The 25,557-nt window shown below is 31.9% G+C and overlaps 1 protein-coding gene across 1 annotated transcript; it reads left to right on the top strand.

Moving 5' to 3' along the window:
* Positions 1 to 7,641: 7,641 nt before the first annotated feature.
* Positions 7,642 to 24,534, top strand: LOC144997700 (protein REDUCED CHLOROPLAST COVERAGE 2-like). The gene is made up of 23 exons (XM_078957573.1): positions 7,642 to 8,122; positions 11,304 to 11,365; positions 12,657 to 12,749; positions 16,710 to 16,782; positions 16,877 to 17,209; positions 17,767 to 17,831; positions 17,960 to 18,091; positions 18,256 to 18,297; positions 18,382 to 18,858; positions 18,955 to 19,112; positions 19,204 to 19,681; positions 20,577 to 20,639; positions 20,759 to 20,860; positions 20,938 to 21,225; positions 21,335 to 21,427; positions 21,515 to 21,616; positions 21,707 to 21,811; positions 21,921 to 22,054; positions 22,153 to 22,336; positions 22,401 to 22,532; positions 22,631 to 22,743; positions 22,837 to 22,912; positions 23,002 to 24,534. The coding sequence occupies exons 1-23, from the start codon at positions 8,053 to 8,055 to the stop codon at positions 24,229 to 24,231; spliced, it is 4,605 nt and encodes a 1,534-aa protein (XP_078813699.1). The 5' UTR covers positions 7,642 to 8,052; the 3' UTR covers positions 24,232 to 24,534.
* Positions 24,535 to 25,557: the final 1,023 nt, after the last annotated feature.

The raw sequence follows: 25,557 nt of genomic DNA, 5'->3' as shown, positions 1-25,557 counted from the left end.
ACACGTAATTTTTATATATCTAGGTCTCGATGGGTTTGATCAGAGACCTCTCGAACATATGTCTTTGTGTGTGATTGTGTAAGAATGTTTTGATGAAAAAGATTGGTGTAAGACACGAAAAGTACCTATGTTATGTTTTGGACCAAACAGGAAACTCTTAACTCATTGTGAGAAGAGTAAGGTAGCTCAGAGACTAATGTGAATATAAGCCTGATTGGTAAGAAATTTTCGTATGAAAATTTTCATTAAGGCTTTCATACACACACATTGAGTCATGGAGGCTTTGGTCGACATGCAGCAGCATGCTTCTAGGGACAACCTAACTAATTCGAATAATGAAAAAGATATTGATGCATACGAAAAAAATTTTACCTTTCCCCAATACTGCCTGCTTTTTCCCTTCCAAATCATCAGCAAAGTTTGTAACATAATTCTCAGAAGAGGTTAAAAATATTTTTGTTGTTTTTGAATTTTTCGAAAATTAAGACAAAAAAAATGAAAATCTTTTTGGATTTTTGATTTTTCGAAAATTTAAAGACAAAACAAAACAAAATCTTTTTGGATTTTTAATTTTTCGAAAATATAAAGATAAAACAAAAGAAAATCTTTTTGTGTTTTTGATTTGTTGCAAACAAACGAATATTTGGCATTCTTTGAAGAGTAACAAATGTACGAATTCGAAACGTTCGAAGCATCGAATATGAACAGTAACCACTGACTCAACGCTGAAGATCAGTGACAATCACGCGAATTCGAAGTGGTCGAAGCGTTGACTATGAACAGTAACCACTGAATGCTAAATGACTTTGTTCATCGCCTCTGACGCATTTTTTTTCCGCTTATTATTCGTCTTTTTCGCATGGAACAGAATTTCCATCGATCATTCCAAGACCTTCTATTATTCGCATTAGAGACTTTTCATCCAAAGATTACGTGAAAATATCAGCTAACTTGTAACACCCAAAGTCTGGAAGGCCAAGAAAGGAAAGAAAACCCTAATTTTAAGGGGCGACTCGGCGAGTCCGAGCGAGAACTGGGTCGAGGAGTAAGTGACCAACTCGATGAGTCGGCCAAGGGGACTTGGCGAGTCTGGTCTGTGCGAGGAAAACCCTAAATTCGGGACTTGGAGCCTATTTAAGCACCTATTTCTCCTCCTTAGGGTTCCTTTACTGCCTCTCTAACCCAGAACACCAAACCCTAGCCGCCATATCCATTGTTTGAGCCATTTGTTGCCTTGAGGGTGCATTAAAGCTTGGAGAAGGAAGAAGGAACTTGGAGGTGCAAGAAAGGACTATAGATATGGGATTGTGAGAATATTTCTGAGCATTTGGAGGTAATAAACTAGTTCTTGGACTCTTTTGCACTTAGATCTATGTGTGGGTGTTGGGGATTTTTAGCCATAATGGTATCCATTTGGGTTAGAAGCCAGATCTGAAGTTGCTACTTCGGATCTAAGTATATTATGGTCTTGAGAAGCATAAATTATCTGCCCTTGAGTTGATTATGGAGCCTCTTTGCCTTAAACCCTAGTTTATGGTGTATTTTGCCTAGATCTCCTTCTCTACACGTAAAGTTTGCAACTTTACGTGAGGAATAGGCTTGGGAAGGGTAGATCTATAGATTGGAGTCCATGCATGACTCAAAAGTCCTCTGCATGTAAGGAGATCTGAATGGGCTCGGCGAGTCCTTTGAGTGGACTCGACGAGTAGCATGAAGATTAGGAGCAACTCGACGAGTGGGATGAACAGCTCGTCGAGTCAGATGAAGATTGCCTTGTACTCGGCGAGTCTGCTCTTGGACTCGGCGAGTCAGGTCGCGAAACCCCAAACCCTTCGAATTGAGACTCGAATCAGTGATTCGAGTGGAGACTCGGTGAGTTGGACAGGTTAGGAATCGGAAATCGGTAGACTCGGCGAGTCGAGACGCGAAAGGAAGGACTCTGAACATATGAACTCGGCGAGTTAGTAGGGTGACTCGGCGAGTAGGGTTGACCTGGAAGGTTGACTTTGACCAGGACTTTGACTTTGACCAGAGTTGACTTGGTTGTCTCTCGGGGGTCAGTTAGACTCAGTGTGGCATTGATATTGGTAGTTCGGGGAGCAAGGGGAGCAGGAGTTCAGAGAGTTGCCGGGCAGCAGCTAGTGAGATCATCAGCAAGTTCAGCTAGTGCAGGTGAGTTTCCCTTTGTGTGAATGAGTCTAAGGCCACAATGTCGGCCCATGTAGTTATGAGTAGAAGGCTCGGGGGTTAGCCATAGGCACAGTATGCTAGTATGATATTCAGGACGAGGTTCATTAATAGCAAGAGGGTGCCCAAGGATTTGTTTATATGATAGTTTATACTTGTTGTCCGTGTGATACATGTATGTGCCTGGTAGGGAGGTGAGTGTGGGCGAGGTCTCGTATCTTACCAATAGCAGAGTGTGGATGGTGTTCCACATCTCATTAGTAGCAGAACAGGGGCGAGGCCCAAGTTAGGGAAGGTGTGAGAGTGGGTTGGGCCCGTATCTCACTACCAGTAGGAGCGTGGACGGGGTTCCATGACTCATCAGTAGCAGGACAAGGGCGAGGCCCCGGATAGGCGAGGCCTTAGGACAGGATCAGTCGTATGAGTTTAGCTTATGTGTTGTGATATGTTTATGTGTTATTATTTGTTGGCAGGCGGGGCCCTGTGACAGGCGAGGCCTAAGTGAAACATATATGTATCCGAGCGGGGCTCGAAGCCAGGCGGGGCCTGGAGCGGCAGGGCCGTTATAGTGGGCGAGGCTCGAGGCAAGGGGTGAGGCCCAAGATAGCGGGTGTGGCCCAATATGTGCAGTATGTGGTTATGCATGGTATGTGGTAGGGTGGGGAACTCACTAAGCTTCGTGCTTATGATTTTCAGTTTTGGTTTCAGGTACTTCCGGTAGTGGAGGGAAGAGCTCGGGGTGATCGCATGGCACACACCATTGATTAGACAACCTGAGAATGTTTTACTCTGATAACGAACATGTGTTTTGAAAATTAATACTCTGATTATGTTTTGGAATGATGACTTTGCTTAAAGTAATGTTTTATTAAAAGAAATTTTTGGTCTTGAATTTTGGGTCGTTACATAACTGACCAGTTGTTTTCACGAAATGTACTTCAACATTTCCATCCTTCACGTGATCATTAATGAAATGATAACGAAGAGCTATGTGTTTAGTCTTCGAATGCTACATAGGATTATGAAAAATTCTTATTGCACTTTGAGAATCACAATATAATGGAATCGTTTTCATATTATTTGCATAATCACGTAATTGAATTTGAATCCATATTATTTGCGAAGTGCATGCAGCAGCAGCCACATATTTTGCTTCAGCCGTGGAAATCGACACACATGTTTGCTTTTTTGACTGCCAACTAACTAGTTTGCCATCAAGAAATTGACATCCACTACTTATGTTTTTTCGATCAAGATTACAACCACCCAAGTCGGCATCTAAGTATGCTTGAACGAAGAATCCTGTTTTCGAAGGATACCACAATCATAGCGAAATAGTGCCTTTAAGATAACAAAAAATATTCTTCACAGCAGTAAGATGTGGTTCGCGTAGATTATACTGATACCTAACACAATTACACACAGAAAACATGATATCAGGTCGACTTGCTGTAAGATAAAGTAACGAACCTATCATGCTCCTATATAACGTTATATCAACAGCACGTTTGTCTAACGATGGTGTTAGCTTTATGCCCATTGCCATTGGTACACGAAGCTTTGTGCTATTCGTCAATCCAAACTTTTCAGGCAGATTTTTCGTATATTTTTCCTGATTGATGAAAATCCCTTTTTTGTTTTGACGAATATTCAATCCAAGGAAATTATTGATTTTTCCCATCATGCTCATTTCAAACTTGCTTTTCATCAAGTTTTCAAATTCTCTAGACAAAGCAGGGTCAGTCGAGCCAAAAATAATACCATCAACATAAATTTGAACAAGCATAAGATGATTCCCCACTTTCTTTCGAAATAGTGTGGGATCAACAGATCCTTGTTTAAATTTAGATTGTTTCAAAAATGATGTAAGAGTTGCATACCATGCTCGTGGTGCTTGTTTTAGACCATAAACTGCCTTATCTAGTTTCTTACTACCCCAACGAAGAAAAGGAAACCAGAGAGCAGTCAGTTGTGGTATTCCCTCCGCCCTCTCCTGTCATGATACTACACCCGTAACACCCCAAAAACACTCCCTGCTACAAATTTTCTTTTGTGTGTGTACTACCATATTAGAAAGAAGAAACAACAAGAAAGCTGTTAGAGCAGCCTCCCTCACCACTATAGATGTCGGTGATCACCTACGGTTCCTTTCGTTTGCAAATCATCGACGAAAGGTTGACTCCCTCTCTCCCTCCCTCATTCTTCCCATCGATTGGAGTTGCCAAATCACCCCTCCCAAAAGATCGACAGTATTGTTTAGCTCCTCCTCCCCTCCTGTGTTGTTGTCGGTGACAAAGTAAATAAACAAAGGAAAACGCTCGCCAGAGAAGGTGGTTGATGGTCCTTCTCTCTCCTTACGATCTTCCAGACCACCAGAGCTCCCCTATCGCTACCTTCCATTTATGTTTCCTTATTCTCCTTCAATCAGTCAAGGATCAAAGATCCTTCCCTCTGGTTTATGTTTGCAGGACCATTTTCTGTTTGTTTACGTTCATCTTCTTCTTTTCCGATTAGAAGAGGACCGGTGTCTCCATTGTATGTGTCATTAGGCAAAACCAGCCTCTTTATTTGTATATTTAAATTAAATCTACCCCATCCTTTCATTTAAAAGACCAAACCAACTCTTTTAATTTAACTTATTACAAAACCAGTCCCTTTTGGTTAAATAAATAACAAAAACAGCCCATCTTTTGTTTCAGAATGTAAAACAGCCTCTCTAGTTGCAATGTTTGATCAAAATTGTCCCTACATGTTGCTAGCTACAATCTAATATATTATAAATGTGAGTTCATACGACCCCTCTTTTACAATTTTCAATCGACGATGCTTATCTATATGGGTTGGCATCTCGCCCACTTGTTGCTAGCTACAACCATCGTTTGACGATGTGAGTTTGGTGTTGACGTTTCTACACTATTACTCCACGAATTTGATAAAGCGTTGGTGTGGAACTTTTAGCACTCCCATGTTTGTGTTGTGGAATTTTAGCACGCCCCTTTTTAATGTTGGTGCAGAGGTGTCGCAGTTTGGTTATGAGCTTATTATAGATCCCATATTTGTTTAGTTACAGTATAGAATCGATATTGGGTTTATACAAGGTTTTTGTTCACTTATACTAGTAGAAAAGGACTATAGTGGGATAGTTTGTGATTCAAAATGAAAGATATCAATACTAGAAATTAAATCATATAACACTTATTTAATATCATAACACAATTGGATGAGGTTTATTAACTTACACATAATAATTTATTTATATAAACCCTTTGTTTTTGTACGAAAATGCTATATTTATTTGGGAGGAGTTTGCTCCATTGTTTAGATATCGGTTCCCAAATTAAGTAAGATGACATTTAATAAACACTATGACACAACCTTATAAGTTTTTATAAACTCAAGATCTATGAGTTTTACATATAAACTATAAAATTATTTGTATGTTTTATGTTTTCACAAAGGGCGATACATCTTATTTTACATTAGTTGGTATTAAAAATCCATATATAAAATTGCATTTTGGTCCTGAGAACCATAGAATTTGATATAAGTCTGGCTTACTTATATGTATTTTGCCAGATTTTATACTTTTGGATTTGAGCAAACGATATTTCTGAAATAAGTCCAAATGTATTTTTATAATTCGATTATTTTATGCTTTTGATTGAAAAGTATATATTTATAAAAGCTGGTCAAGCAAATAAATCTTATAAAACACTTTTGGTTATAACAATGTCAAAACCTGTAGAATACACCAACAATTTTTTTTGATGTATCTTAATGTATATATTCTTAGATTTATTGGCAGATCGGAAGATTTTGCATAGAAGAATTTATGTTATTGTAGTATATCTTTTGTAAACGCCAAATTGTTAGGTGTGTGTCGCGGTTTAGCAATAGTCATTGTCAATGTAATTTCTATTTTGGTAATAATAGAATATTGTATTTGTACTACTCAATGTATTTTTAATAACCGGGATCAGTGATTTACGTCACACACCTTGGCATTTCCGCCGATGGCCGAGGGTGTGACAATATATGTGTTATATGGAATAATATGCTATGACTTTACTATATAAATTATGTTATCTTATTTAAATTTGTATTGGGTAGTGAAGGGTTTTAAGAAAATAAAATAATGGTGAAAGGCCATGCCTTGTACTATTTGTATTATCACGACCAGTAATCTAACATAGTATAAATGACGACCACTGACTATTCTAATAGTCTGGTGGAGCACTAGCAGATTTGCCACTTGTAGGTGTTAATGATCATACTTTTCAGGGAAAAAATGAAAAATTTTCATTCGATTACTCTATCGCCCTCAAGGTTGCCTTATTGACACTTATTGTTGCGGATTCCCCGCAGTAGTGTTGTCTACTAACATAAATCCTTTAGGATAGGTCCAACGATATCATCATCATCATAGGATCAAGGAGTGAAAATAATGGGAATGAGTAATCGAGTTATTTGCTTATTGTGAAAAATATATAATTACAATATTGTAGGTTGAAAACACGATGTGTTCATCAAGCTCCCAAACCTAACACACTAAGTTATTTTGTATTATAGGTAACGGTACAAACGTACAATCCACTGAAAGATTCGATAAGTTTAGGCCAATAGTATAATACGTTAATGTAAGGCTTGTAATGACTATGTTTATGCTTATGTTTTGTATCAGTTATGACATCCCAAGTTTTAATAATTAATGAAAAATATTTCTTCGGAAATACTTTTTTATGAGACAAATTTTGCACTTATAAAGAATACTTTGTTTTAAAATAAGCATAAATAAAAGGTCTTTTCAGATCGTGAAAATTAGGGATGTCATATGTACTGTGTGTGATATTTTGAAGAACTCACTAAATTTTAGTTTATAGTTGTAGATTAAATGTTTTCATGCACTTTATCAGTTCATGGGATTCTAAAGGCGTGACTTTACACACTCATTAACAATTTTATGATTCGATATTCTGTAATACTTTCGTTATAATTCTGATTTATAGATTCTAGGTTTGGTCCATTCCAGTTTTACATTTTAGCGAGATCTAGTTTTGAGTTATAGGTTGTGAAAATGATGTTGTTGGTGGTGGTATATGATAGTGTGAAAAATGATGAAAATGGTGGCGGTGTATAATGGAAAATGATCAAGAGTGAGGCCAATAATAATAATAATAATAATAATAATAATACAAAATCAGAAAATACTAAGCATTGACATTTTTGTCATTTAATAAGTATTTAAGAGAAGGGCCTTGGTGGTAACTCAAGTAGGGACCAAAACTGATAGATTACCAATCAAGAGGATAGTGGCGACAAATTTTCAAAATTATGAACAAACCGGAAGAAAATATATACCACATAGATCAAAACGTAACTTACACTTAATTAAATTATATATGTTAATTTATCATCAACAAATGAGACTAAAACTAGAGGCCTAAAATCGCCAGCCATCTTCACTTGTAACTTGTAAATGAGCCCTGTACTGCATCTTCTAAAAGGAGCGAACCAGTATAAAACCGCTTTACCTTATCCTATCCTACCTCCGCCATCTCCTAAATCCTAATTTCATTTCCTCATCGGCAAATCTCTCCCACCAAATACCAATCCCACATACACCTCTTACTATCGCATTTACTCAACCTACTTCACTCTCTTCTTAACTATTCTCTCAAGTATCGCTTTCCTCCATTTGAAATCTATCATATTCTCATTCTCTTCATTGAATTTTGGTTTCTTGATTGCTGAAAGTTGCTGAGATTGAATTATACTCATTTTAGGGATGTGGGTGATGGATTTTATGAATGTTTAACGAATTTAATCCGAATTTTGGTCATTGTGTGAACTTGATTGGTTTTTAACATGGCTCCGAAAGCTGCCAAAGGAAAACCTCATAAGGCTAAGGGCGAGAAGAAGAAGAAGGAAGAGAAAGGTACGATGGGTAGTCTCTTTTTCTTTGTGTGTGTAGCTTTTTTAGTGTCTGTTTCTTGAAATTCATGTTAGGATAAGTTTGAAGATGAAATGCATTCAAAGAATTCTTTTTAGAAGTAAATGACGTTAATTCATGAAGGAAAGAACAATGACCGATATTGACTTGTTGTTTGATAGCCATAGATTGGAATTAGAGTGTAGTTTTCTGAAAAATTACATCGATTATGAATATCATCATTCGCATATTAATGTGGCAAATGAGCATACATATATATGCATTTCAATTTTCAAATTAGTGCAACGAATCGAAAACGAACATTCTTAGTTAGATGATATTAATCTAATAGTAACCCCAGTACATTGAACTTGTGTAGTTAACTAATTATCATATAATCATTTCATTTTTCATATAGCCTTACTAGTTTTTACATTGCACTAAAAGTTTAATGGAACATATTTTTATAATGAATCATTTATTTGTAATCATTTAAAACTAAAAATGTTTTTTTTTTTCTCATTCAATCGTTATCTAGCCATTAGAATTCATATTCATTGAAAATCAATGGCATCACAAAACCATTCTTTTAACCATTGCATTATACTATATAGTATATACATTATGGATGCTCTAAGCAACCACAATAACATGGTATATATTATGCACAATTTAATCTGCAGTTAAAATAAATGAAATTCTAAGTAATACAATCTTTTATATAATCGTAGAGGCGTGTTTTAGGTTTTCTATATGAATTTTTATACTCATTATATATATATATATATATATATATATATATATATATATATATATATATATATATATATATATATATATATATATATATATATATATATAAGTGATTTTAGATTATGTCTAGATATGGGTGTTTTAGCCGTAAGAAACTTAAAATCCAAAACAAATACATCATATTAAAGCATAAATATCATTTTTATTGTGCTTGGGACATTGTGGTTTACATTCTGTGGTACATATTGATGAACTTGCTCAATGGTGAAACATACTTTCTTATTTTATAATTTTAATAATATGCATCCTCAAAATGTTAGTTCAAATATTGTGTAAGCCGCCATAAAACATGCCTACATTATATATACGTGAACTAGTTAGAAGATTACCATGTAAGGTAAAAGATGCATGATTAATGTTTTCTTGTCTTTATTATTATGCATGTAGGTTATGCCATTTTCAAATAATTCTTGATAATTAACATTCTTGCACAATCAATAATCTTGTGTGCAAGCAAAAGTGTATTTAGTTAAACGGTGTTAGATTGTATTTTTAACAGCATTTAACACAATATTATTAATGTTTATATATATATATATATATATATATATATATATATATATATATATATATATATATATATATATATATATATCAAATTTATCATTGAACGTGTTTTTAGGCTAACTAAAACCAGATGTTTTGTTTAACTTATTCATTTATACAATTTTAGTCAGTTTTCATGTTACCTACCGGTTACCTGATGATAATAAAGTCCTTAAATTTTCAAAAATATTTGGATTTCTCCTAAGTTTTAAAAAATGTTCAGATTTACTATTAGTTTGATTATTATTATATTTTCATTATTATTATTATTATTATTATTATTATTATTATTATTATTATAAGTTTAATATGTTTTTAAATATATAAAAATAATTTTATAGATTTAAAAACATATTTAAAAATATATTTACTTATATATAGTATTTATATACATTTGAAGTCAATGTATGTCTTTAAAAATATATTTATATATTTAAAATATATTTATTTATATTTACTATATATATATATATATATATATATATATATATATATATATATATATATACATAGAAATATAAAAATATATATGTTTATAAGGTTTATATTGTATAAAAGATATAATTATATATATATTTGTACATAATACTAAGTATAAATATATATTTATTTCATATTTATATATATACAATACGTATTTATACATATTTATATGGTAAAACACAAACAAACGAAACATTTCATAATTTGTTGGGTGAATCGTCAACCAAAGAAAAAAATGGTGTTTGCTTACTCAATATAAATATGTATTTATTCCACATTCATATACGATACTTTTTATACAAAATAAATACATATTTATATCTATTAAATACAAATAAAATTGTATTTATACATTTGAAAACATATTTATACATTAACAAATTATTTGTATTTAATATATATATATATATATATATATATATATATATATATATATATATATATATAGTATAAAAACTATCGTATACATATAAATATGAAATAAATACAGATTTATAGTTAGTATGCAAAAACCAAGAACCTTTTTTTGTGTGTTGGATGAATAAAAAGAAATTTGTTTATATGTATTATATATATATATATATATATATATATATATATATATATATATATATATATATATATATATATATACTTTGTAATATGTACAAATAAATATAAATATATCTTTGATAAAATATAAACCTTATAAATAGGCATTTTTATATTTTGTGTGTATAGGGTTTTATATGAAATAAATATATATTTATACCTATTATAAACAAATAAATATATTTTTAATATATAAATTTATTTCAAAGGAATACATAGGCTTCAAATTATATAAATGTTAAACACAAATACATATATTTTTAGAAATGTATTTATATCTATAAAAATATTTTTATACATTTAAAAGTATATGTATAAAGTAGTTTTATACATTTTGAAAACATATTAAAAATACATAATAATAAGAAAGACAATAATAATAATAATAATAATAACAACAACAACAACAACAACAACAACAACAATAATAATAATAATAATAATAATAATCAAGTAACAGAAAATCGAATATTTTTGAAAACTCAAGGATAAATCCGAACATTTTTATAACTTAAGGACTTTACTGGCATCATGAAACTGATAGGTAACCTGAAAACTGGATAAATGATACTAAATATAAAAATTAAACAAAATATCTGATTTTGTTGCACTTAAAACATGTCCAAGGGTAAACTTATATTTTTTAAAATTTAAGGGCTTTTATGTTATTTGCCATATATATATATATATTGTTAATGTCTATACTATTTTGAGTATTTTCTAATATTTGTATTATTTTTTTTCATTTTAATAGTATTACCAACGGTTATAGAAATAGGTATAGAGACGCCGGAAGAATCCCAAGTGACGCTAAAGGTAAACATTATAGCGAAAATATCTAGTGTGGATGGGTGTAGGAAATGTTTTGTAGGGATGACATTATTTTTCGAAATAATGACTTAAAAGAGTAATATGTTTTTTAATTTGTATATATTTGATCACTGATTTTTTTTGGTCCACATTTACCTCTTTAACTTGTTAAACTGTACACATCCAGTCCTTATGATCGGTTACTCCAGGTTAGCCGAGAAAAATGACTTATTATGGTGATATATTTATAATTTTGGATACATTTAATCCTTAATATTTTTGTACACATTTAGTCTTTAATATATATATATATATATATATATATATATATATATATATATATATATATATATATATATATATATATATTTGGTGTCAAAATAAGTCTCTTTTTGTTTTTGTACCGATTCAGTACTTATGAATGTTTTATTTAGGGTTTTTCTCACAACATCTTACGTGAGACTATCATTGATGAGGTGTTTGGGGGTGTTGATGCTTATGTTCACCGCTTCCTCGACTGCTTTGTTGCATAGGTCTTGTGGTTTGACCTAGGTTTTGTGTTCCGAACGTCGTACATTCTTCATACGATATCCGATTTTAACGATCTTTATATCCACATGTTCGTTTTTTAAGTCTGCTATAACTTTCGTTAAGATTACTCCCGTTAAAATATAATAATTTTTTACTTACCATTTTATATAAAAAACATTCATACATGCATTCATCAAAAACGTATGGATATAAATATCGTAAGTAAAAAATATATATTACTTTTAACGGGAGAAATATAAACGAAAGTTGTAGTAGACAAAAATACAAACACATAGATATAAAGATCGTTAAAATCTGAGATAATATGAAAAGTTATGATATTCAAAACACATGATCTAAGCAACCAAATAGTCGAGATCACGATGAACATAAACATAAAAAACCTAAAACATCTCGTTAATGATTGTTCCACATAAGATGTGAGAAAACTAAAGAAATAATTCATAAGTATTGAATGAGTACAAAAACAAAAATAAATTATTTTGCAAAAATAAATAAATAAAGATTAAATGTGTACAAAAATATTAAGTACTAAATATATACAAAGTAAAAAATATATTATTTTATTAAATCATTTGTACTGGCTAACCTAGAATAATCGGTTAAAAAGACTGAGTATGTACAGTTTAATAAAATGAAGGGATAAATATAAAAATAAAATAAAATAAACTCAATTATCAAATCTATAAAAATAAAAAATTATATTACCTTCTTTATTTTTCTAATTTCGTTTCATTGACAACAGGGAATATCTACGGACAAGATCTTAGATGTTAGGAAGCTTTTAGCGGTCCACGTGGAGGCATGCCACTTGACCAGTTACTCCTTGTCACATGAGGTACCATAAATCAGCACTTAATTTTCGCCCCCAATTGCACACCCTTTTTGACATATAATTAGGTTTTCTTACCTAATATTTTCATAAATTAAGGTTTATTTATTTATTTATTTATTTTTTATTTTTAACGGCGCATAAATTAAGTAATGTTTGATCTTAAACATCTTTAATTAGGGGATCAATTTTGACTAAATTAAAACAAAATCAAAAGGTTCGGACTTTTATTTTAGAAAATGGTTGATATGTAATAGTTTTTCTCCGCACACAACAATAACCTGTCGGATTATTTTTAAGTTGAGATTAAATTTTGGTTTTTCAATCAAAGATTAATGTTTTTATGGTTGGACTTTTTGTTTTTTATTTTCATATTTTTTCGGTTTATTTATTAATCATGTTTATAAAGCTTAACAAAAATAATAAGAGAAAATGACAATTCTAAGCCATTTTTCTTAATTATTCTCTATAATAAGAGAAAATAATAAGTGTTTTTCAACACTAGCCATCAAAACCACATATCAGTCAAACACACTTTCTGTTTTGTCGAGCCATCTCCGGAATTGTCGAGCATCTTCGTTTTCATATTTGCTATATAAAAAAAATTCAATTGCATTTCGTTCCATACACCAAAGCGCAGATGGCATGCGTTTTCGTCTCAATTCACTTGCTATTTCAACATTTTTTTGTAATATGATATTTAAACTGCAAATTCATAATAAAAAAATACTACTACATGATTATAGGATAACATATAAGAACGACACCTCACATAACGAAAGATGAGCGAAATTGTTGATGGCATGACCACTTGCGAATGTACATGTCATTAATACATTTTACAAATTAAAACTTATATGATCGTAGATGGCCGTAGTATCTGAATTATTATTTTTATTTATTTTTTTTTTTTTTCAATTTTGGACAAAAGTCATAAAAAATACTATTACATTTCAACCTACGTGATAAAAAAACAATCAAGAAAGTGATATATAAGATTACTTAAAGCATTGTTAATTAGAACCCCGATCTCTTATCATCATAGAGAATTTTCGTAAATTTTTAATGTTAAATGTGGTCAAATTTTTAGAGTTTAAATATAACGAGCTGATCGGCCACGAAACCGTAAACAAAGCCACGATTCCGCAATACGAAACTGCAGTTATATTTGTCGATTTATGGTTTGGATGATTGATTTTGGGAAAAAAAGAACATATCCTTGGCTATAATAATCTAACAAAATAAATACAAAAATGTGTAAAAAAAGATATTTATTATTTATCTTTCAATAAGGACCATGCCAATTATTTTAGTTTTTAATATACTCAATCAATTAAACTTATATATAACATTACTTTTGATTATTTAGGGACACATATGATAATCAAATTGAATCTCGAAAAGAATTAATTTTTCTAAAAACAAAAAACCAAAAATCAAGCTTTTAGTTTTTCAAAAAAGTTTTATTTTCAGTTACGTTTATTCGGTTTTTTATTTTTTTCGTACACTCCTATCTATAAAAGCATCCTTAATATTAACTGCTCTTGAAAGTTTTTTTATTTTGCTATATCAAATTTTCATTAACATTAAATAATAAAAATCTATTATCAAAATGATAATCTTAGAACATCTATAATATAAGGGTTTTTATTTATTTTTTATTTTTTAAGACCATTTATTTTTTATTTATTGTGATGCGGAACGAAACAATAATAACGGTTTACAAATGACCCTTTATAAAGGAAAATACTAAATTTGGTAGGCATGACCAAATTTGAAAGACTAAAATCAACAATAAATTCTATTAAATAACCTCCTAAATAAGAAAACTAATTTCAAAAAATAATGAAAACGAATATTTTATCGTTAAAACTAAATAAAGTAAAAAAACGGAAATCGTGCGAAAATTAGGGAAAATTAAGATTTTGGGGCCTAAAAAGTGAAATTTGAGGGTTGATTGTAAGACATTATAACTTTGTCTACCCATTAAGAGCTCCGACCCACCAATCATTTCCGTCGATATATCACACACCTCGAATTCTTTATGAATCGAAAGTTATGTCCGTTTTAAGTTGGATATCTTTTGGTTTTATTTGTCTTTCTCTCACTTGCATATCAAAAGCTTCTATGAGATCATATGTGCTAAGCATAAAAAATTGTTTCAGATTCACAATTTTGTCAATTCTACCAATTTCAAACAAAAGCCAACCACAACCACATCGATGCTACCTCATGCTAAATGTACTTCTAATTTTATCGTATTTTATAATCATTTAAAAAAGACAATTGCAAAATTGGTTCTTATGGTTTAAAAAAACTAATTATATTGTCTAAATAAAAGTTTGGTAATTTTATTTTATGATACTATTCCATCGTTTTATTTTTTATATATATATATATATATATATATATATATATATATATATATATATATATATATATATATATATATATATATATATATATATATATATATATATATATATAAATAAAGGTTCTCTTTGTTTTTGGATTATGAACAAAAGTGTTTTAGAATTCTAAGTTTTTCTTTTTATTATATAGAGTGAATCTATTATAGTTATATATTACAAAATTTGTAACAATTATATATGAGATTAATAATCTATTTTAAAATTTAAATGTCAGAATTTAATATAGATTTGAAAAACATCGTAATAAAATTTTAATGTTTTTTTTTATCTTATTTTATTTTTTATTTTAGATTTTAATTTTATAGAAATATACATCACATCTATGAAAAGGCATTTTTTTTTTAACAAAAACTTTATAAAAATCGATATAGTTAATATTTTGTTTGATAGCTAACAGAAAGACTAGTTTTTGCTAGATAAACTAACTTGATAGGTGATATAGTAATAATATTTAGTTAAACTAGCCAATAGATAGATGACAAGTGTAAAATGATATAAAAACCATTTTGATATATAATTAGAAGCTAACAAATAAATCTATATTTTAAAAACTAATGGAAAAAATCTTATGAGTTTTTATCAATAAGCTATCTCAAATAAATAAGCTATCTCAAATAGCTTTTAATTAAACTAATTTGATAAATTATTTTAAGGATCTCATTAAACACTATATATTGTGATAACTTTATGATATTATATAATAACCTAGTTTATTCCTATAAAACAAAGCTTTAATACTGTTATGTTCGAGGTTTTGAACTTAAACCTAATAATAAATTAATGATAAATTTAACATACTTATAAACTATTCTTTAAATTTATTTATATTCATGATGAGATTTGAACCCTCAACCATAAGGAGAAAAAACAACACCTGATACCATTGAGCTAGAAACCATTTGGTTTATCATTTTATATAAGATGATTTAATCTTTAGCATGTACATTTATTTATCTTTAATTAGCAAGAGCTTTAAATACTTCAAATATCGGAAAATAGAGTTGTTTTGCATGGGTTCACGTTACATTTTTTTTTGAAATAGTTTCATTTATTTTGGTACCCGAGAATCCTGAGTACCGATATGAATAAAAACTCAAACCACATTGAATTCATGTTATCAATAATTTCTGGTACTAGAAGTTATGTTGACAATAAATCCTGAATTTTATGATTTTAAAATATCGAATACCGGTTTATATTAATATAATCGATGCCGGTTTGGGTTGGAAATTTCAAAGTCTTGCTCAACCTTATGTAGTTTATGTAGTATGACTGAACACACATCATACCATAATATATGGAACCTCACAATATGCTTTGTTCTTAAAAGGATAATTTGTTTGCTCTTACATATTCATATTCAGTGGTCTTAAATGCTTGTTAGATTTAAATTAATCCTAATTACAATTTGATGTAACTTAAAGTAATATCATTATTTTTTTTTATCAAAATATTATCTTAACAAGGTGAAAAAAATACAAAAATTTTATTATTGTTGTATTTTCATATAAATAAAATTCTGATTTTTTAATAGGTGCGTGGACCCAGGCTAAAAGATACTGTTGAAACAGCCTCTCTAAAACCATGTCACTTAACAGTCGTTGAAGGTAAACACTTAACTCAAATTACTTTGGGCTTAATTGTCAACTCTTTTAAACTTTAAGGGGTTAAAATGGAAATACCATCAAAAATACTTTGCAGAGGATTACACCGAAGATCTCGCCATCGCACACATCAGACGATTGCTGGATATCGTCGCCTGCACCACCGCTTTCGGTGGTTCGTCTACTCCGAAGAATGCCGCCTCCACCTCCAGTCGAGCGACAACTAACAGACCAGATTCCAGTGATGGAGAGATTAGTCAGGATAAGAAGTCGAGTAGTGGGGCCAAATCGCCGGAGACGGAAGTTTCCATCAGTTCCGATCAGTCTGACAAGGGTGACCGTGACCCCATGGCGGAGATTTACCCGCCGCCGAGGCTTGGGCAGTTCTACGACTTCTTCTCGTTCTCTCATCTCACACCACCCATCCAATGTATGTCCTATTTTTTCATTCAAGCTAAATAGTAAATGTTTTTCTCTTCCCCTTTCTGCAAAATTATCTATATTTTCTCCTATTTCTCTTCTATTATGTCATCAAAGCTAATTTCTAGTTACTTTCTTCTTTAAAATTAGCTGGTCTCTGTTTACCCGCTCCATTTCTTCCATAAAAAGATATGCATTGGTTTGATTTTGATTTTTGACGCTTTATATTGATTTGATCAGTCTATTAACGTCTAATGAACGCATTTTTCACGTTAAAATTAATTCTTTATGTCATTAGTGTACCAAAAGAGATGCACACATCTGAAGGTTTAAGAAAAGAATGAAAAAGTCATATAATTTCTTGAACGAATGTTAATGTTTATATAGTCATTTTTTTCCTAAATTTGCATAAAGTCAAACATGGCATTACATAATGAACTGAAACTAGTGAGTAACTTACTTGGCTCAGATCTCAAATTGTATATATTTCCTTTGTGATGGATGAACTATTCTTGATCTTATTTTATCAAACTCAAAGAGTTTATATCTAACATACTTGTTTTGCAGACATTAGGAGATCTACTAGACCCTTCCTTGAAGATAAAACAAACGATGATTTCTTCCAAATTGATGTGAGCATTTCATTGTATACTTGCTCTCACTAAATATAGATACCAATGTTCTCTAGACATGTTAAAGCTCATAATGCCTATATGAACCACTAAAGTGAATTCCACTGATATCTACTTCCCTTTTTCAGGTAAGAATTTCTAGTGGAAAACCAATGACAATTGTTGCTTCTAAGAAAGGGTTCTATCCAGCTGGAAAACGTATTCTTTTAACTCATTCTTTAGTTGGTCTACTGCAGCAAATAAGCCGAATCTTTAATGGTGTAAGTAATATCTTACTTGTTTGACATGTGTCACCATGATTCATTCATTGTTTGCATATTTTGGCTTCAATGGCTTAAATTAAGCTATTATAGAGAGGTGTATTAAGATTTAAGACTACAAAGCTCTCATTGCTATAAAGTTGATTCAATGTCTTAAATTGCAGGCATACAAAGCTCTCATGAAAGCATTCATTGACCACAACAAAGTAAGTCACATTTACGCTTTTGCCACCAAAACTTTAAGCAAGTTTCCATTGTGAAAATATCTTTATCTTGTATTCTTGTCTCAGTTTGGAAATCTCCCATATGGTTTTAGAGCAAACACATGGATTGTTCCTCCAATTGTTGCTGATAATCCCTCACTTTTTCCACCACTTCCTGTAGAAGATGAAAATTGGGGAGGGAATGGTGGTGGACAAGGGCGAGATGGTAAATATGACGATAGACAATGGGCAAAAGAGTTTTCAATTCTAGCAGCAATGCCTTGTAAAACTCAAGAAGAAAGACAAGTTAGAGATAGGAAAGCTTTTCTACTTCACTCCCTATTTGTCGACATTTCAGTGTTAAAAGCAGTTTCTGCCATTAAAAATCTTGCTGAAAGTAGCAATTTTTCCTCAAAAAGTTCTACCAAATCAGTTTTACATGAGGAGAAAGTTGGAGATTTGGTTATTAGGGTTACAAAAGATCTCTCAGATGCAAACACAAAGCTGGATTCTAAAAGAAACTTGCTTAAAGGCATAACAGCAGATGAGAGCACTACAGTTCATGTTAGTGCATTTAACCCTTCAATTATATATTCTAGAAATTGTTTTTTTGACATTTTTTTGTTCTGATTAATGCTATTGTTGTCATGATTCATGAAGGATACTTCTACTCTAGGCATAGTGGTTGTTAGACACTGTGGATATACAGCTGTTGTTAAAGTTGAAGCTGAAGAAAATTTTGATGAAAAATCGATTCCTCAAGACATTGAAATTGAGGATCAACCTGAAGGAGGTGCTAATGCTTTGAATGTCAATAGGTATGTCAAAAAATGCTTCTTTTAAAAAAAAATGAAATTACGTTTGATTTGATTTTTGGTTTTGCTAATTTCTTTTTTCATTATTTTTCAGTTTGAGAATGCTATTACACAAGTCATCATCTACACCAATACAAAGAGTTCAGGGTGCAGATGTTGAAGATTTGCAATCTGCAAAGCTTTTGGTGAGGAAAGTAATGGAGGAAAGTCTGCAGAAAATGCAGGAAGAAGAAGAAGATTCTAGAAACTTAAAATCTATCAGATGGGAACTTGGAGCATGCTGGATGCAACATTTACAAAACCAAGCTTCTGGAAAATCAGAATCTAAAGCTAAAGTAGAACCAAAATCAGCTGTTAAGGGTTTAGGAAAGGGATTACTGAAGGAAATTAAGAAAAAATCTGATGATAAAAGCAACAAAATTGAACAGGAAATTACAACAAACAATAAATCAGATGATATTGAAGAGATGAAAAAGGTGGATGAAGAAGAAAAGGAAATAATGTGGAGAAAACTGCTTACTGAAGAAGCCTATTTGCGCCTTAAAGAATCAGATACTGGTCTCCACCTTAAGGTTGGTTTACTTTCTGTTTTATTCTAGGAAAAATAATAATAATTCAAAAGGGTAAATTGGTAAAACGAAGAAACTACATTGTGCTTTTATATCTTTTAGCCTTTCGAAACATGGTAACTAGGAAAATTGGTTTTCTTTTTGGTCAAACAAACAAAATGTATAATGGTTTATCGTTTTGTTATTAAGGTTGAATTGTTATGTATATTAAAACAAAAGAGCTTATGAATAGTATAGTTTTATTGTTTTAGACTTTGGCCACAAAAGTTTGTTATTTTAGACTTTGGCCACGAATGACCTTAAACTTTGGCCTCAAAACTTTCTTATTTCAAACTTTGGTCACAAAATTTTTTATGTTGGAAGATTTGGTCCCTATATTTTCGTGTGTTCACACTTCTCACTTTGTTACTTTGTCAAATGCCACTTTCCACCCCTGTACGTTGTAAAGTGTTAGTTTTAACTTTTACCCCCTTAAATTTAAACATCGACATTTTCAATCCTTTTACCTTTTGTATATTGGCATTTTTGCAGGGTTGACATGTTTGGTCCCTACATAGAAAATAAATTACAAGAACGGTCCATGTAATTTACCGAATAGGTCCCTTTGCAGAATTATATTTACAGGATTGGTGCATCATATGTTTAAAAAAAAATTCATAAATGCCCTTCCTAATAACAAATTTACAAAAGTTACGTTTGGTCCCTACATAGAAAATAAATTGCAAAAACGGCCCCTGTAGTTTATAGAAAAGGTCAATGTTAATATTTTTTCACAAAAACGGTCTGCATGTTTTAAAAAATTACAAAAATGGTCCTTTCCTAATACAAACTTGCTTGATGCAAGTTAAAATCTCTTTATTGTTTTGGTCTAATTTGAAATTTTCATTTATTTTTGTAGTCACCTGATGAGTTAATTCAAATGGCACATAAGTACTATGAAGATACTGCTCTCCCAAAGTTGGTTAGTTGATTTACATTATTAAATTTATGAGAAGAATATCAATTATCAATTATCAATTATCATTCGCTTATTTTATTTTACCAAAAATGATTGATAGGTGTCATTTGATATTTCATTAGGTGGCTGATTTTGGTTCACTTGAACTTTCACCTGTTGATGGAAGAACTCTTACTGATTTTATGCACACAAGGGGTTTGCGAATGTGCTCCTTAGGGCGAGTGGTAATTTTATTATTTTATTATTATTATTATTGGCTAGAAATAAGTCAATAACAATGACATAAAATTATTTGTTTTAGGTTGAGCTTGCAGACAAGCTTCCTCATGTTCAATCACTCTGTATCCATGAAATGGTTGTTCGAGCTTACAAACATATCTTACAATCAGTTATTTCATCAGTTGACAATATTACAGATTTATCTGTGACAATAGCATCATGCTTAAATCTATTGTTAGGAAATAACAATGACTTCAAATGGAAGTGGATTGAATGCTTTTTATCAAAGAGATTTTCATTTCAATGGAAAACCGAATATCACACTGAAAATCTTCGTAAGTTTTCCCTTCTTCGAGGCCTTTCACACAAGGTAAGTTTAAATGTTTAATGTTTAAAAATCTCTTTACAACATTTTTTTTCTTCATGAAATATTAATTTTGTTACTTTTTTTTTTTTTTTTTTTTTACTTTTGTCATTAGGTTGGTCTTGAGCTTGTTCCTAGAGACTATGATATGGATTCTGAATCTCCTTTCATGAAAACAGATATAATTAGCATGGTTCCTATATATAAGGTAAAATAAAACATATGACTTTTTTTTTAGTTACTTTTTCCTATTGTTAACTATGGAGAATTTAACATGTGAAATATTCTGTTACAGCATGTTGCATGTTCATCTGCTGATGGACGTACACTTTTGGAGTCATCTAAAACATCTTTGGATAAAGGAAAACTGGAGGATGCTGTTAACTATGGAACTAAGGTAACATAGTAAATTATTAATCTCTATTTTTTTATACTTATAGTAATTGTATTCTAATATTTTATGTTATTTGAACAAAATTTCATGTAGGCACTTGCAAAATTTGTATATGTCTGTGGTCCTTACCATCGAATGACTGCAGGAGCATATAGTCTTTTGGCTGTAGTGCTCTATCACACTGGAGACTTTAATCAGGTAAATATATATGTATATTTAAACTCATTTCTTTTTCCTTTTTTTTTTTTAAAAAGATAGTTATATACAAATCTAATTAAGCTTGATATTAACTATGTGAATGCTTTAGGCTACTATCTATCAGCAAAAAGCTTTGGATATTAATGAGAGGGAGCTTGGACTTGATCATCCAGATACAATGAAAAGTTATGGTGATTTAGCTGTTTTCTACTATAGACTCCAACACACAGAGCTAGCTCTAAAGTACATTTCTTTCTACTTTCATTTTTTTTTTTTTTTAATTATAAGATTGATCATGTTTAACTAACTGTGTGTGTGTGTGTGTGTTTTTTTTTTTAAAGGTATGTGAATCGTGCATTGTATCTTTTACATATAACATGTGGACCTTCTCATCCGAATACTGCTGCTACTTATATCAATGTTGCAATGATGGAAGAAGGTTTAGGAAATGTCCATGTTGCCCTTAGATACCTTCATGAAGCTCTCAAGTGTAATCAAAGGCTTCTTGGAGCTGATCACATTCAAGTAATCTCTCTCTCTCTCTCTCTCTCTCTCTTAATGTTTTAACTAATGTTCATCTTTTTGTCAGACTGCTGCTAGCTATCATGCTATAGCAATTGCTCTCTCTTTAATGGAAGCATACTCCTTGAGTGTTCAGCATGAACAGACTACTCTGCAGATTCTTCAATCTAAACTTGGACTTGAAGATCTTCGTACTCAGGTATTTTATAACTTAAAACATACAATAAAAACACTAAATAAGTAAATTGATATTTTTTTTAGTTTTTTTTTTTTTACTTAGCATGTAAGATATTGTAGGATGCAGCTGCATGGCTTGAATACTTTGAATCCAAGGCTCTTGAACAACAAGAAGCTGCACGCCATGGTACCCCAAAACCTGATGCATCTATATCTAGCAAAGGCCATTTGAGGTTGAGATTAAATTACTGTTTTACCCTTCTGTCTAGAACTAATTCTAATGTCTAAATGAGTTTCTTCATTTGTTTTTGTAATTCTTGAATCAGTGTATCCGATTTACTCGATTATATAGCCCCAGATGCAGATATGAAAGCCCAAAAGAAACAAACTCGTGCAAAACTGGTATCTTTTTTCCCTCTTGTAATTTCATGTCTTACAAAAAGCATATTAATATTAATATTACTATTATTATTTTTTTTACGATTTTGCAGCTTAAAGTAAAGCCAGAACAAAATGAGGAATCCATGGTGAATGAGGTTCCATTAACAGAAGAAGTATCATCACCAAAACCTCCTGTTCCACATAAAGAGATCAAATCTGAACAACAGGATGCAAAACCAGATTTGATTGAAAAGGAACAACAAATGATTGATGATATTATAGAAGTGGAAAACTCAGATGAAGGATGGCAAGAAGCTATTTCTAAAGCAGCTCGTAAATCTTCAACTTTTAAAAAACCAAATCTTGCAAAACTAAACACAAAGTATCGGTCAAAACCCGCTAATTTCACATCCCCGAGAACCACCACTGTTGAATCCGGTACTTCCGCCGGACCTCCACCTACTGCCGCCAAGAAGTTCGTTAAAAGCGCAAGCTTCAGCCCAAAATCAACTCCTTTAAGTCCGGCTATACGTTCCATCAGTGTCAAAGAAGCCGGAAAACTCTTCTCGTATAAAGAAGTCGCCTTAGCTCCACCTGGCACCATCGTCAAGGCGGTAACGGTGGCGGAGAAGTCGCCGGAGCAACCTTCTCCGGCGACCAAAACCGAAAACATCGAAAAACCCGAGAAAGAAGTTGTTCCATCTTCAGAACAGGAAAAGGAAAAGGAAAAAACGATTGATGAAAAGAAGGAAGAAACTGAAGCTATTCCGGAATCTGATTCCGATTCCGGGAAACCAGAGAATGAAGGTTTGGAAGCTTTGGAATTGGAAAAAGATGAAAAAACACGAAATGATGGAAAAGAGATGACAAAGAAGTTATCAGCAGCTGCACCTCCGTTTAGTCCATCTTCAAAAGATCAAGGAGGAATATTACCGCCACCTGTCATCATCCCCACTATGCTGACGGTCAACCCGACACGTAGATCGCCACATCAGTCAGCAACTGCACGGGTCCCATACGGTCCACGCCTTTCCCGGGTCCCACGGACTAAACCCGCATTCCATGACCCGCGAATCATGAACCCGCATGCAGCTGAGTTCATACCGAGTCAACCGTGGGTCCCGCATGGTTACCTGGTTTCACCTGAAGGCTACCCGATCGCGATAAACGGTTTCGGTTTCCCTGCAGGTTATCCTGTGTCCCCGGTTGACTCGGTGGAATCTCCATCTGTAATTACTCATGGTGGTGAGGAAAATAACAAGTCGGTCCCGGTTGACTCGGTTGGCGGAACTCAATCTGAAATTGTTACTGAGTCACCAGAAACGGATGAAACGGTGTGAAGCTCGTTATTTTTCCTGAGTGAAATGGTTTATGTAGCTCAGAGGCATTGGTTTGAGAAAAACTAATGCTATTAGTATTCTTCTCATTGGGTCCGGGGCATGTAAAAAGACGATTTTACCCCTTCACATGCACTCGCGGAGAATGTTGATGAAGAGAAGTTGTCTGAGTATTTGTTTTAGTAGATTGAGTGAAGTTGCATTTTCTCAAATTGGTGAGTGGTGTAACTTTTTTCTTTCAGGCATTTCTTTGACTTTCTTGTGAAGAAACTTAACTGGGTTAATTGATATATGGTTTATAGTTTATTGATTATGTTTTATCATCGTTAAAGTGGACTTAAATATACTACTAAACTATATTTTTATTTTTATTTTATATTTTTGTATTTTTTTTTTATAATGTTTCGTTAGACCATTAAAGTGGATTTTAAACTTACGTGGTGTTCACCGTGGCTTGCTATATCGATTCTTCATAGGCCGTAGCTTCGAAAAAAATGGCTAGTCGACTTAAATGAACAAAATCTAGCATATGTTATATGCCATGGTGCTTGGTGGATGCCACAAATTATAGCATATCATTTTAGGGGTTAAGATTCACTCATGATTTAGTAAAATGTAGAATAAAAATTTTCTAGGTTCTATTGAGTATAAGGAAAAGATAAGTGACCTAAATCACAAAGACATTTCCTGGCAGTATCTAGCCCCTTTGGTTGTGGATGTTTGTTTGTAGTGACTCCTCCAGAGTATGAGACATAACTATGTTTGTAGCGGGGGATTGGATGTGAATGAAAGCTGATCCAAAATCCTTGTTAGGGGAGTTTCCTTTCCAAAAAAAAAAAAAAAAAAACCACTAACCCTTAGCTCATGAACCACCCGAAACAATTTATTCCATCTTTTCCTTAGCATTTAAGGCTTCATGAACCTAATCAAGAATGATAGCATCACGACTCTAGACAAGATAAAGTAGGTTGTCTTTTGGAGGACCACAAAATAAGGTTGTCACCAAGAAATAGTAATAATCGGAGGTCAAAAGTTTGGTATTCGGACACCATCCCAATCTTATGTATATGAGAGAAGATACGTTGATTGAGATTTGGTGAGGTGTAAGTCGAGGTAGAGCGTACCTTGGATGTAGTGAATTATATGTTTTAGTGCATTCATGTGAGTCGTGTGGAGAATGTTCATATGAAGCCGGATATGTTGAACGACGTAGGTTATATTTGGTCTTGTAAATGTGAGATGTTGTAGAGGGATAGCTAGACTATGATAGTAAATTGGATTGGGAAACGGGTATTTGGCTTGAGAGTTTAACTTGGAAGAGTATCGATG

This window comes from Lactuca saligna, chromosome 5, assembly GCF_052625555.1.
Source record: "Lactuca saligna cultivar CGN05327 chromosome 5, ASM5262555v1, whole genome shotgun sequence".
Lineage (NCBI taxonomy): Eukaryota > Viridiplantae > Streptophyta > Magnoliopsida > Asterales > Asteraceae > Lactuca > Lactuca saligna.
The sequence above is the reverse complement of the archived record's forward strand: the minus strand, read 5'-3'. Positions and strand labels throughout refer to the sequence as shown.